The following is a 14,739-nucleotide window of genomic DNA, read 5'->3' as shown; positions in this document are numbered from 1 at the left end:
CATTTTCATCAAAGTTAAGTCGAAGCAGTTTATCAGATCTTATTGATAATCCTGAGTGCTGGTAAAAAAACTATTTGTGTGTCTTTTGCAAAAGGTGCTCACCTCCCATTTGTTGTCCTGCATTTGCCTCTTTAGCCGGATGGTCCAGTTGCCGGCGTCGACCTCCCCGCAGTGGGCTACGGTCATGGCTATGGGACAGGACAGGTCAAGGCCCGGCGGTCCGTACGTGACGGCGGGGCTCAGGAAGATCTCCGGCCCGTTCTCGGACAAAGTGCTGCACACAGGAGGTGAAGAGAGACGAGCATTAAAAAATAACAAATCTCATGATATGGCCATTATTTAGGATAAAGTGCAGTCTGCTGCTCTGGAGATCGCCGGGGGAGAAAACAAACAGTTATTGAGTTTCAGAGTGTATAAACATGAGAACAAGAATATCACTGCTAATGAATCGCTGCTTAATCAAGCATTCAGATAGCAGAGTGTGACCCCTGCCTCTGAACAAAGTAAACTCAAATCCTTGGACACTCATAATGAATCAATCCCTGACTAGCTGACACACAGACACACAGATAGAGGAAGATTAAAGCACCAAGACTAATGGACAGTGAGGCTGGAGAGGACAGGCTTTAGCACAGAGCGTGTAAGCTTGGTGGGTCGATGGAGCTTATGAAGCCTGCTCTGGCCGGCCTGGTGACAGATTAGCTGGGCCAAGCTGCTCTTGGCCAGGGGCCCAATCTTGGCTGGAAGCCCCGAAGACTGAGAGCAATCGATGGGACCACCATCAGTCATGCAGCTGGCCCGGCTGGACACCTCACATACACACAGGACACCATGTTGGTGCTGCTGCTGTCACTGGAGCAGCGTGGATTTTTTCTCAGCATCATTAATGCAGCTACAGAGTCGGGGACGGAGCTGCAGACACACACACACACGCGCGCGAAGGCACAGATGCATCACAAATGCGAGCGGGCACCCACACACATGAGGACATGGACGCAGATACAAGAAAACACCAACAAGTGGAAATGAGATAAGACTTCAAAAGTAGAATCTCTGCATGTTGTCCCACACAAAGCTGTAAAGCCCAATGCCCTGCTACATACAGTACTATACTGAGTAGTGTGCAGCTTGTTCGCATCAGAAAAGTACAATCAACACACTCAGTGTGCATATTAAATATGTTTCATTTTGCATCACAGATAAGATAGTGGTGGGGAAGCTCCAAGGGAAAAACAAGCCAATACAAAATGCATCAAATCTTCCCAAACAAACATTTTATTTTCTCTCGTAGTTGAACAGCAGTAGCTTTCAAAAGCTGCAGCTGTCTGACCTTAATTATAACCATTATTTCGCTTATTAGAAGCAGTGCGCCGATTTTTTTATTTTTTACACTGACTACAAAAACAGATAATTACACAAGCTACATCTAACACTTACTTTTATTTTTTAAAGTTAATCGTTTGTTTAAAAAGAAAAAAGAAAAAATTGAAGCTTGCTCATGAGTTTCCTGGAGTCAAAAGGTGACGTTTACAGACGTCTTGTTTTTGTCAAAACCCAAACACATTCAGATAATAGATGGTTACTTTGAAAAGGCAGAAAATGCAACATTAGAAAAGCACTGGGGGGAAAAATCAAATCAAATCATGAATCCATTTGGTAAAATAGCTGCTAGAACTCCCTCCAATCAACTGATCAATTGAAGCTTGTTTAGGCTTAAATACTAAGACAAAGCAGCAATTAGCATGAGTGGCATTTAGCTGGTGCACAGGTGATCAAAGTGGAGCTACTACTTTCCTGTTTTACTTCTGTACTGATCAACAAGTGAACACAACATTAGCACTGTAGCAGGGTTTTTTATTAGTTTCCATTCCAGTGAAATTGTTGCCAATGAGACAGAGCTATGTAGATGATGAGATGATGTTTATACGTGCATTTATATATCAACATATATAGTGAGCCTGCTGAAGGGATGAGCTCTACCATGTGACTGAGGTTGTTTGGCTCCTGTTGTTTTAACAGCTCCGAGTTTGGTGTGAAACTTTTATTCTTCATTATGCTGTTACCAATCAACACTAAAATATTAAAAGAGGTTATGATCTGCTGTCTAAAAATAAAATCACACATCCAGACAGCACTGTGGCCCTGCAGCTGCACTTTTGTGCTAATCAGCCCCGGGCTCAGAGGAAACCAAGGTTACCTGCTGCTGAGACTATGGTAATTAGCCAGATTGCCTGTGAGCAAAGATTAAAGATGGTTATTTAGCATCACTGTCTGTGGTTATGAGAACAAAGAAAAATCACAGCCGGGATGATGGTTTCGGTATAGATAGTAGATCGGGGGTTATTAGCGATAAGTCTTGTACTGTATATGCGCAGCCTCCACCTTTTCACACACATCAACACATCACTATCCAGTGTGACATTCATGGTTTGTATTTGCTTCGATCACGATTCTGAATATATCATTTTTCAAAAAGCCTCATTAGTATTTGAGAGTCTATCTATCTGTCTGTCTGTCAAGCTCTCGGAGTTAAACAGCCAGAAAACTGAGCTGGAACAGAATCAATATTTTCGTTAAAAAGTCAGTTTTTAAAATTTCAAACAAACAGAAAACTACTGGACAAAAGGCCATGCACATCTATCTGGACGTTTCCATAGAGGACGATTTGCACAACAGCACAGTAAAAACTGTTAACAACCCTTTCTTTTATTATTCAAGCCTCTGTGGTTACTATTAGGATTTTATATCAGCCAGGTAGTCCGAAAAAAATATAAAAATTGACTTTACCTGAGGCAGTTTATCAGAGATCCAGCTGTTCCCCTGCGAGTTCACCTTTAATATTCGGCTCAATGTAAACATTCGATAGCTTCAGTGAAAAGTAGGGATGCATAATCTGATTCTGTCAAAACACAAAGTAGCCTACTTTTTTCCCCCCAACTTTAGCTACTTTAAGTTGCACGAATCAATACCTTTTTAAGGCAGATAATTACCACCAGGCTCTGCAGTCACACACAGGTTTTTTAATGTCTTTTAATTAACCGATTTCATGACCAACAAATGTAATGTCTTCCTGTGTTCCCTGATGGTAGAAAATGAAACTTCTGGCCCGAGTCCTCCTGCCTGAGTCTGGCTGTTATCCGTCTGTATTAACTGATAGCCTGAAGAATTTTCTTATGTGTGTTCAACAGAATTGGTCCAGATGTGGAACTGCTGTCTTAAAATAATGTAGCAGAAAGATCCAGATCTGGTCGGTGGCACTGGGCGGATACAGGAAGAAAAAAATAAGTGTCTGAGTCACATTTATTTTTCTTTCTGGATGCCACTGCTCTCATCAGTGCTGCTCTCTGCAGCAGGCAGGTATTTTTAGGGAACAAGCTCTAACACAAATGGCAGACACACAAAGTTATAGTGACTCGTTGGTGAACTTAATGGGGAACTCGGCCTCTGCAGAGTCAGATATTTCCCTTAACAAACACAAAGTGAATATCGGAGCTGAGGCAACTTTTTTTTTGCATGTAATGCTAAAGCTTGTTGCACTGGTCCTAGCAGTCAGAGATCAGGGTCAACTCATGCAGACAGAGGAGAATAATTGACCCTTTGTCAAGTTACTGTTGCTAGGTTGGACAAACAATGGTCACAAAAGGGTTAACTCCCATTGGAAACCATTGAAAAATAGGCAGATTTAAATTGCTTGTATGGAAAACTTGAATTAACTTATATATCAGAAAAATGGTGTCAGTGATAGAAGACAGACATACTAAAGAGTGATTGAATGGGTGTAGCCGATGTTAATCTGGCCCTCTGCGTTGTGTGGTACGGACTGCCCCAGGTGGGGTTCGAACCCTGGTCTCCCGCTGCACGGCGGGCGACGATGCAAACTGTTGTACCAAGAGGTCAATGACCACTTGGCAGTCAGGTTTTGCATGTCCTTTATGGGTGACTGAGTAGACCCGGGGCTCCGTTACACGGGCATTACATGACTTTTCCGAAAAGTGGGGAAAAATCATTCTTTTGGTCACTCACTTGCTAGCTAGCTAACATTAGCTACTAGCTAACGCTTAATCTCCGCCGATCTCCCGTTTCTACTCGTAAAACTTCACAAAGTTCAAAAGACATTAGCAACGGTAAAGTAACGTCTGCATAACTTTGAAGGTTAAAGTGGCTATAAGTATGTTTATTGATGTTTTGGGTTTGGGGAATGGGATAAAAATGACTCCGGGAATACGTTCCGAATAGCGTCAGTTGGCAGTCGCTATTGCAGGTACCCCAAGCACACCTTTTATCCATATTGAACAATTAAAAAGTAGCCTAGTTTCATACGGTTTTCATCCCAGGGTTGTCCAACCTTAGAACGTTGCGCAACTCATGACATGGGGAGAAGCGCTCTGATTGGTGGATCAGAAGGCCAATAAAGGGTCAATTAACCAACAACACCATTAAATGACACCCACAGTCTAATGCAGCTGTGACCGATGCCACAGAGAACTAGCTGCCTCCTCCTGTAAAGGATACTCAGGAAATGAGGATTAAACTGCTGAACACACTCACCCAGACTTGCGCGAGTCACGTCACATTAGGTATATTTTGTTACACAATGGCTCTCTGTCCTTGCACTACCCGCTGACCCCTGCCGAGCCGAGCCGGGGAAAGAGATCACACACACACACAAAACATCCTTGTAAAAAGCACCAGAGGATGGACGGAAAGCCTCTCGTGAACACCTGAAACCGAGCCAGAGCTGATCGATTCCCCATTCTTCGAGCGGGGAAGCGTCGTCTTATGTAGATGGCCCGGGTTTGAATGGGAAGAAAGGATCCAATTTCTCCCCTGGACTCTGCGGCTGTCAGAAGATAGGCTTTGACTGACAGCTCAGCGGTGCACGGGCTCCTGCAGCCTCCTACCCGACAGCCGGAGAAGTAAACAGCATCAGGCTTATCAGAGCAAAGCAGGAGCCTGGAGGGCAGCAGCACTGGCTGAAATGGGGGAAGGGGAGGGGAGGGGGGGAGAGACTTTGGGGGTAAGGGCGTGTACTGTACAACCAGCCGGGCCTAACTGAGCCTATATGTGACCTTTGATCTGTATCTCTACCCACAAGACTATGGCGCTTAAAGGGATCAAAGGGTCTTATGTAGGGAAATAGAGTCTCTTGTTGTCATTTTCATTTGTTTTACCCTCTTATTTTAATTTTTTTATGTTATTTTATTTTATAACTGCTATACATCGGAGTTATCTTACACATGTTTTTTGATGCTAGATGACAATCTGAGTGTACAGATTTAATGTAAGATTTTGTTGACTTGTCTTTTTCATGTTGGGATTGCAGATTTATGTTTAAATGTACTGGTTTTAAATGTGGACCCCAGGAAGACTAGCGGCGTTCTAGAGCGCAGCTAATGGGGATCCTAACAAATAAAACAATAAAACAATAGTTCACCCAAAACTGAAATTTCACTCATTATCTACTCACCCTCATGTGGACTAAGGGCTGGGAGAAGTTTCAGAGTCCTCCGTGGCTTCTCTGAGTTACAGGGGGTTTCGGCGTAGCAGTGCATGTCCATATAACGGTTGCAAATAGATACCAACTGTCTTCGTAACAAAAAGACACACCAAAAAACATCCAAATACCTCCATGCTGCTCGTATGTAATGTCCGTCTTGTATTGAAGCCCCGAAATGCGAAATTGTCCCGAAAAAAATTAAATAAGTCTATATTTCAAGCTTGTTTTGTAGCGGAAGCTTCTCGAAGCTCCTCTTCCTGGTTCGTCACATTTGCATTCGCATTTCGGGGCTTCAATACAAGACGGACATTACATACGAGCAGCATGGAGGTATTTGGATGTTTTTTGGTGTGTCTTTTTGTTACGAAGACAGTTGGTATCTATTTGCAACCGTTATATGGACATGCACTGCTACGCCGAAGCCCCCTGTAACTCAGAGAAGCCACGGAGGACTCTGAAACTTCTCCCAGCCCTTAGTCCACATGAGGGTGACTAGATAATGAGTGAAATTTCAATTTTGGGTGAACTATCCCTTTAATGGGTGGGCGGCGGAGGGGGGACGGGAGGAGGAGGAGGAGGAGGAGGGTTGAGGTGAAATGACAGCTGAATTTCATACGCCACTAAATGTCACTTGATTCTCTGTTGGACGTGGAAATTGAGTTTCGCTGCGCTTAGCCGCCTTTGTTAGGCTGATATCTCTCTAGCAGGGTTTTACAGTCACACTGACACATACTGATACTGTCTGCTATAAGTCAAGAACATGTCCAAAAAAAACTGATTTCTGCTTGTCATAGCTTTTGAGGCTCAGTTGCAAAGGAAGTCAAAGGTATTAAGACTCTCCCTTTTCAAAACGGATCTTATCTGTCATTCCATTTTCTCCTTGAGTAATAGCTTTGTGGGAATCTTGACGGCAACGTTACAGAAATAGACTTCCCGCTGGCAGGCAACAAGTCACCTAAACTTTGTGGCGTATCTCCTTCCGTCAAAACCAAAAACCAAATCAATATCATCTATCGCCCATGACTTTAACAAAGTTCACCACTCTAAAAACCAAATCATGATGGAGGGAGATATTATTGTCAGCTGTAGCCTATCTAAAAAACACAAAACAGAGCCGCCAGAGTCGTGTAGAGTGTATCTTCCTCCGCTGCGACAGTCGCTTAAGGCCGTAATGCTATCAGTCTGCAGCTGCATGATGTGTGTTTGTGACACATCGTGTCCTCCCCTGTAGTCTCTGAAAGACGAGCAAGGACCCCATGCTGGGGTGGGAATACATCTGCGTCTGCATGTACCGAGTACTGAGTGTACATCTGTGTATCTGTGCATGAAAGAGGCGGAGCCGACGTGGCAGGAAGAGGGCGGGGAGACGCGGCGTGAAGGGGTCTTAAAGATTAAATGGATAGTTCACCCAAAATTCAAATTTCACTCATTATCTACTCACCCTCATGTTGACTAAGAGCTGTGAGAATTTTCAGAGTCCTCCGTTCCTTCTCTGAGTTACTGGGGGGGTCCGCGCAGCAGTATTTGTCCATAATGGTTGTCAATGGATACTAACTTTCTTCGTCCAAAAAGACACACCAAAAAACATCCAAATACCTCCATGCTGCTCTGTAATGTCCCTCTTGTATTGAAGCCCCGACATGAGAAATTGTTCTGAAAAAAATTAAATAAGTCTATATTTTAAGCTTATTTGTAGCGGAAGCTCCCAGTGTCTCGGTTCACTGCTCTTCCTGTGTCACCGGCGGATCAATTTCTCACGTCGGGGCTTCAATACAAGAGGGACATTACAGACGAGCAGCATGGAGGTATTTGGATGTTTTTTGGTGTGTCTTTTTGGACTTAGGGGCCGTTTACACGAAGACGCTTGCGAGTAAAGACGATAAAATATTTTATCGGAAGTGCCTTTCGTTTATATGGTGACGGCGTTTTTGGGGCTTGAAGACGCAAAAATCTCAAACCACCCCTGAAAGTGGAAAAGTTGAATACGCTCCAGCGCAGCGTCTCCGCCTAAACAGGCCAAGACGCAAAACTGGCTCAGATCTGCTGTTCTGCTCACGTCAAGTCGGCGTGTTGACGTCACGATACAAACAAACATGTCGGATTACATCCACCCTTCAGACCTGCAGGCTACTTTGGCCGCAATAACTAATGCACAAGAATGTTTTTTTCAAATGTACAGAATATGTACACATACAATTGGCGAGCAGAGGAGGATCTGCTCTCAACTCCTGGAAATTCTGGATGCTCCGATTCGTCTGAGGCGAACGAGACGCCGGGTTTGGACGAGACCAGGCGTTTGTGACAGCACCACCTAGTGGTCTGGCGTGCATTAGCAATGGATTTGTACACACTTTTGCGTCTCCGTATGCACACAGATTTCCTCCCGAGAATGCTCGTATAGACGCGAAATAAAAAGTGAAGACGCGACGCCACTTTTGCGTCTTCTGTTCACACCGTCTTCGTGTAAACCTAGCCTAAGAAAGTTGGTATCCATTGACAACCATTATATGGACAAATACTGCTACGCGGACCCCCCCGTAACTCAGAGAAGGCACGGAGGACTCTGAAAATTCTCACAGCTCTTAGTCGACATGAGGGTGAGTAGATAATGAGTGAAATTTGAATTTTGGGTGAACTATCCCTTTAAAAGACGGCAGAAGAACGCAGCTCCTCAGTCGGAGTCTCTCACCTGCTGTCTTCCTGGTTGATGATCATGTACATTTCCCAGGTAGTGTCGTCTGCGATCCCCCCATGAGGCACCAGCAGACTGATACCTGCAGAGAGGGAGGTATGCAAGAGCTGATCAACATGCAGCCACACACACACACACACACGCACGCACGCACGCACGCACGCACGCACGCACGCACGCACGCAGGCACGCACACACACAGGACACGCACACCTGCTCGGCTGTCAGGTCTCTTTACGGAGGGTGACAGCCGGAGAGGTGACGGCCCCAGAACAAGGTGACGGCGGGAAGGTCCCACAGCGCCTGTGAATCGATGCTGCCTGCAGTTTCTCTCCCTCTAACATGCACACACACACACACACATACACATACTGTACACATACACACATATACACACATACATAGAGAGAGTGTCTCTGTCTTAGACCCAAACACCATATTCTACTATATGATAAACAATTACTGCCAATCTACGCTGCAGTAGATAAAGGCCTGCAGTGGACAGGATGATGAATGTAGGCCACGAGACAGCGCTGCAGGAATAATCTGCTTGACTGAGCATCAGAGATTTTTTTTTTTTTTACTTTACATAGACTTGTTAACATTTTCTCCATGCAGAGTACAGTATGCATTCTCAAAAATGTTAAAGCTGAAATCCGCAATTTCCACTTTTTTTTCTTTCTTTTAAATTCATTCATCTGGCAAAACTCTCCAAATGATGCATTCACTGCAGTTATGGAAACACTTCCCCCGTGCGCTCGGAGAAATATGGATTGTGTTTGTCAGGACCCAACCGGTTGGTTAAAAATGCCAATGCTGTCTAACTTCATCACTTCAGTACATAATATATTCGTCTTAATGTTACTCGGTCGATCGATGGCATTTTCACATTTTCGCTGCGGACCAACACTGACAAGGTCAAACAACTTCAAAATGCAGCGCTGGATGTTCTGTTTCGTCTCTGCTGCAGCTTCAAAGTCGGCTTAAATTCCAGTTTGTGGCTTCTGTTGGTGATTTATTTTCTTTCTCATTGTAGGGATTTCAGCTTTATAGGGACGTATTTGAAGGCTGACCTGTGTTGGGGACAACCAGCCGTCCTCCAGCGTGTCCAAACACGGCGGTGGCTTTGTGGAGCGGCCTGCTGGGAGTCAGAGAGACTTGAGGAGTGAAGAGGTTTTTGCTTCTCCTGCCCAGCGTCGTCCCCACGGCGACTCCTCTGTAGTCCGGAGCCAGGCCCCTCGGAAACGTCTGAGGGTGCGACATGACATGGTACTCTGCCCTCTCCGCCACCCCTGCAGATGCAAAGGGAAAGAGCAGTGACTTTGGTGCAAACTCAGATCAAACACTGATACAGCTCCAGTAAGAAATATATAGCTTTTTATATAGCTATATAAAAAAAAGCTAAGCAGCAAATCACAACACAGTTTCTTTTTTCTTTTTGTTATCTCTCAATGTTCTTTTATTTCCACCACCAAGGCAACTATGGCAATAATTACCTAAAAAATATTATTTTTATAATTATTGTTATTATGGGTACCATGCAGCTTTTCATATTATTTATTTTTTTAAATGGGAACAGGCATATACAATGTATAAACCGACAATACACTGACCAATAAACAAACAGACAGAAGACAAACGACAGAGCAAACTCAACAACACAACAAAAACATAACCAACACCGGACAGAAAATTAAAAAAATATCACGCACAAGAAAACTAAAACAAAAGAACAAAACAAAACAACTACAACAAAAAAAGGATGTGAAACTACTAAAATTCAATTAACAGTAACTACTTATATACATTCACTCAGTAAGTTTTTCCCATTTTTTGTTATGCATTTCTACCTCGTCTTGATTTGATGCGATGATTTTTTCCAAAAGAAATTGGCGTCGCACTTTATTTCTAAAAAAATCCAAATTCAAAATTCACACAGTTTCTTTCCTGGATAACCAACTGGTGAAGATGCTAACGTGTTGACAGGTGAGGCAGCGGTAACTACGGGGGATGTGGCCTATCGGATAGTCAGTTCGTCATGCCCTTACAAGGTCATGACCATTTCTGTCTCTGTATGAAAGAAAAGAAAAAAAAACAGGTTCAAAGCAGGATGGATTATCCTCTGGACTGCTGCTGCTGCAGAGCTGCTACGTTCTCTGAAACACCCTCTCTCTTGCCCTTCCAAAAAAAGTAGCCGACAACCACAAGACGAGACGAGACGAGAGCTCCCGTGACAGTTTAAAAAAAAAAATTCACTGACCTTTGACCTGGAGATCGGGGAGCGGGTCGAGGAGCGAGCGCTCGGCCATCAGCTCCTTGTCGATGGAGTCTTGGAAACACATGGGGCTGGTGTACGTACGCGAAACTGTCAGATCCGGCTGCATGGAGGAGTTGATCAGCAGGGGGTTCGCTGGGAAGACACAGGAAGGCATCGCCAATTATCCTCATTACACATCTTTAAATGAGAGACTAACACTTTAAACTTCCTCCTACAACAGCGGGAAAAAAAAAAAAACCTACAGAGGATGTCATGGTGACTACTGCTATAATATTATTACCATGGAAACTAGAGAGGCAGACAATTTACTGTACTGTGTTAGAATAAAATAGCAAAATGTTAAATAACAGAGTCTGGGGGTTCAGTAATAACACTGACACTGAATCACAGTTTGAATGTATTAGGGTGTGAATATTTACAGTTTTCCTCTATAGTAGCAGTCAGAGGTGTAGGTGTGTGTGTTTGCGTGTGTGTGTGTGGACGGAGCAGCGACCACCTTCCAGGAGTTTGGGCTGGTTCAGCTTCTCTATCGAGGGGGAACACGGATCAAGATTAAAGCTTTTCCTGCCTCCTGCTGTGTTATCAAAATGAACTTTATTATGCCCCGCTGAGAGCTGTTGCTGTGGCGACCCATAATGCCAGCCTAGTAAAAAATATGCCTCAATCTGTGGCAAAAAAAAAAACACTACTCCAGTGTTTTTTGGAGACACGGGAGCACAAATGCTCCATTTGGGGGGGAGGAAAAATTAAACGAAGACAAATAAAAAATGAAAAACACTAATAAATTACATTTTTAATTTTGGAATCATGAATAATTCAAGTATGTAGGATGATAATAACAACAAACTGATGCGCTGGCCTTTAAGTTATACAGTGCCAGTAAAGAAGAAGGTCTCGGCTCCAACAGGCGAGAGTTACACTGTGAGAACACAAACAGCGGTTGTTACCATATGTTCTCGCTGAGCGTTTATTGCTCAGGGCAAAGTGATGTTTGCAATAAAGCAATAAATACATGATGTGCTTTATAGATTAAGCCTCGTACTGTATGTTATTGGACTTTTAGTGCACTACAGCTTCTCCAGAAGGCTCAAGTAAACAAACTGGGAAAAAAAAAAAAAAAAAAAATCCAGTCACTCGGGCCCCTAAAGCATTTTAATAATTAATGTAACTATATCACAATACAAAATAAATACATGCATTATTCATGAGTATACATACAAATACAAAACTGCGCGGCCTGTTTGCATGTAGTGTGGTTTAAACTCTGTACAGTTACATCAATATGTGAGGACGTTGATGGTATTTGAATAAAAATAAAGTGCAATAGAATAGCAGTAGTGTCTCCTCATTCATACTGAGCCCTCACATTGGGAGGAGAGTGACACTTCATTTATATCATAATAGCATCTGACTGTGGCACCAGGCGAAGCTACAGACCTCATTTGATTTCCTGTTTTTTTTTTTCTCTTTGAACCTCAAGCGTCAAACTCACTTGAAATAATTGCAAAGGCAGTTACTGAGTTATATTTCAATTTGCTGTTTGACAAAAACAAAAACAATGTATTTTTTTGATTATGACATGACCATATTTGTATATACTATTTTGAGTGCACACACAAAATATAATGTGTTGTGTAGTTGTGGCTGCAGGGATCCTTATGAACACACCACTGTGTTTTCAATTTCCTCCTGAACAACCTCTTATTGCAAAGTCAAGTACCTTTAGATGGTGAAGAGGCAAAAACAGACCACTTCAAAAATCACGCACACCTCCTTTACATCTACCAACTCTCAGCCTCTTTATTTCTTCTTTTTCCCTAAATCGAGTACAAATCAAAATTTAAATCGGCGCCTGTACTGGATATAAATAAGTTAGAGGAGAAAATACCTGCGGCTGTCATATCGCAGCAGGAATGACAGACGCATCTCAACTCCACTCTCTAATTTATGGGGTGTGATTATGCATGAATCATTTAATTACATCATCAAATGTGACACCACCAGACTACAGCAAATTAACAACACAACTCTCTACACACACCCCACTGGTTTAAACTAGTGTGGATGCATACAGTGAAATATAGAGGACGTCCTCCTCAGCATGTGTCCGCAAACTCTTAATTATATTATACTGTATAACCACCAAACCTTTGTTGATTTCTTTTTCTGAACAAAAACAACTTCACATAACATCTGTCCCTTCTGATTTTTATTCTGCAGAGTGGATACAGTTAGGAAATAAAGTTTCTGCTGTAGATTTAAAGGACGTGTGTCTCCTTCCAGCCGTAAAAAAAAAAAAAAAAAAACGATGGTGCAGTTAACCTTCATGTCTGAGGGAGTTCTCATCAATTCTCCAGCATCTAAACCCAGTGCATCACAGAGCACTACGTATAAGCTTCATCATTGCTCTCTGTGTGGCTCCGTGGGTTGGATCTACTACCTACAGGCGGGAAGAAACAGCCATCTTATGTTTTTTCATTTATAATTGATCCAAAGCTCCAAACCAAACAGCCTCACCATCATCTCCACTACCAGGAACTTCCTCACCTCGTCTCCCCACTGATGCTTTCAGGCGCTGAATGAACTTGATTATTTGACATAATTTCATGAGGACTGTAAATGTTTTGTTGCGTGCGTCTTAGTTTTTTTTTTTTTATTGTGTGGTTGTGTTGTCCTTGTTTTTGATTGTTTGAATCAAAATAAAGAGATTCCAGCCTGATTAAAGTTAGAAAAAAGTGTCATATTAATGTGGATGAATCTATGTTACCCACACTTGTTAATGGGTCCATTTTCGATAAATATATTGTTTTGTCTTTATTGTTATTTTGTTATTATTATTTAGTGGTTGACTCGCCCAGCATTTCCTACTTTCGGTTTCATGGACGCTGCCTGGCGGGTCATGGGAATAACACACATAATCGCCGTTTATGGAACTTATGGAACTACGACGGTATCTGATTCATCATTCTTGATTTGAAAACATTCTTTTCGCTTTCGTCCGTCTTGCGCCGGTCCAAGAATCACCGTGTGCACGGAGGCTCATGGGAAATGTAGTGTGAAAACACTTCGCTTTCCAAAACTCCTCGTTGTCCCTTTAAATGAAGATTAAATCCAAGTAAAAGTCTGCGGTGGAGGAGCCTGAGTCACTGCACCCTCGCCGTCGTTGTCTCACCTTGACGAGACGTCTTAAAGCTGAAGGACTGGAAGCCCCCGGTGAGGGCGGACGAGTCGATGACGTCCACGCCGTACTCGCTCTGGCTCCTCCGATAAAGCGTGACGGCGACGATCAGCAGCACCACCGTCACCACCCCGGCTGCCAGGCCCGAGTACAAGGCCACGTCGCTGCTGTTCTCCACACCTTGGAAAGTTGGAGTCAGAGACAGAAACACGTTGTTAGTGACTTTTTTCTTCTGACACTTCTTTTTTTTTTTGTCTGCTGAGTCTTAATTAGGAATCTTTCCCCCTCCCAAAAATAAAACCTGTGTTGCTGAGGAATTTCAGCTGAGCTGAAGTTGTGAAAGTCTAGGAGGCAAGTCTACCTTGGTTTTCAAACTACTTTAGCGCCTTTTTTGTTTTCTATTCCGTATCTGCGTTGCCTCCTGATACACAGCTTCATTGTTCTATCCCAGAGTGTTAAAGCTACTAATGAGAAACCTCGGAAGGAAAAGCGATTATAATCAACCCAGCACCTGACTGTCATTTCAAACACTGCTTGGCTCTGGTGTTGCAGGCACTCTGCTTTCCACTGGGATAATGTGACAAAACCAATTCATTAAATTAGCTCATCTGCGATGATTATGCTCTATCTGGTCCCACCAGTGCTGTGGCGTCCAAGTCCACAAAGGAAAAGAATGAGTGGGAAATAAAGGAGCTGCTAGCTTGTTCTCGCAAGATAATGAGATCTGTGCTGAAACAGGACATGCTGAGAAATCCTCTAAGTAACCTGAAGCTCAAATGAAGAGAAACTGACAAAATATGCAAAGCGGCATTAACAGCTACAGTAGCGGGTTAATTGAGGGCTTGGGAAGTTTTGGCAGCCTGGCTGGATTCTTCCTCTTGTTTCTGACAAACACAAAAAAAAACACACAACTGTGTTAAAGGACGACTTAGGAGAACATGTGCCAGCAGCTTAGTAGGTATCAAATTGATTTTTCACTGCACCAACTACCACGCAACACTAATCAACACATAAACGGCCCATTACTCTACACAGCAATTATGCACAAAGTGATGAATATGCAGCGGTAAACCACAGGCTGCTTGGCATGAAAT

At 43.2% G+C, this 14,739-nt stretch overlaps 1 protein-coding gene across 1 annotated transcript in view; it reads right to left on the bottom strand.

The window, feature by feature from the left end:
* Positions 1-14,739, bottom strand: part of LOC310995071 (netrin receptor UNC5D-like) — a gene marked incomplete at both ends in the record, with an annotated part of 187,141 nt that overhangs the window by 12,454 nt on the left and 159,948 nt on the right. The window contains 5 exons of the mRNA XM_083984000.1: positions 103-274; positions 8,187-8,271; positions 9,263-9,481; positions 10,450-10,599; positions 13,640-13,825. Coding sequence (XP_083840126.1) covers positions 103-274; positions 8,187-8,271; positions 9,263-9,481; positions 10,450-10,599; positions 13,640-13,825 — 812 coding nt within the window. The remainder of the gene's footprint in view (positions 1-102; positions 275-8,186; positions 8,272-9,262; positions 9,482-10,449; positions 10,600-13,639; positions 13,826-14,739) is intronic.

This window comes from Trachurus trachurus (assembly GCF_905171665.1).
Source record: "Trachurus trachurus genome assembly, chromosome: 12".
NCBI lineage: Eukaryota > Metazoa > Chordata > Actinopteri > Carangiformes > Carangidae > Trachurus > Trachurus trachurus.
The sequence above is the reverse complement of the archived record's forward strand: the minus strand, read 5'-3'. Positions and strand labels throughout refer to the sequence as shown.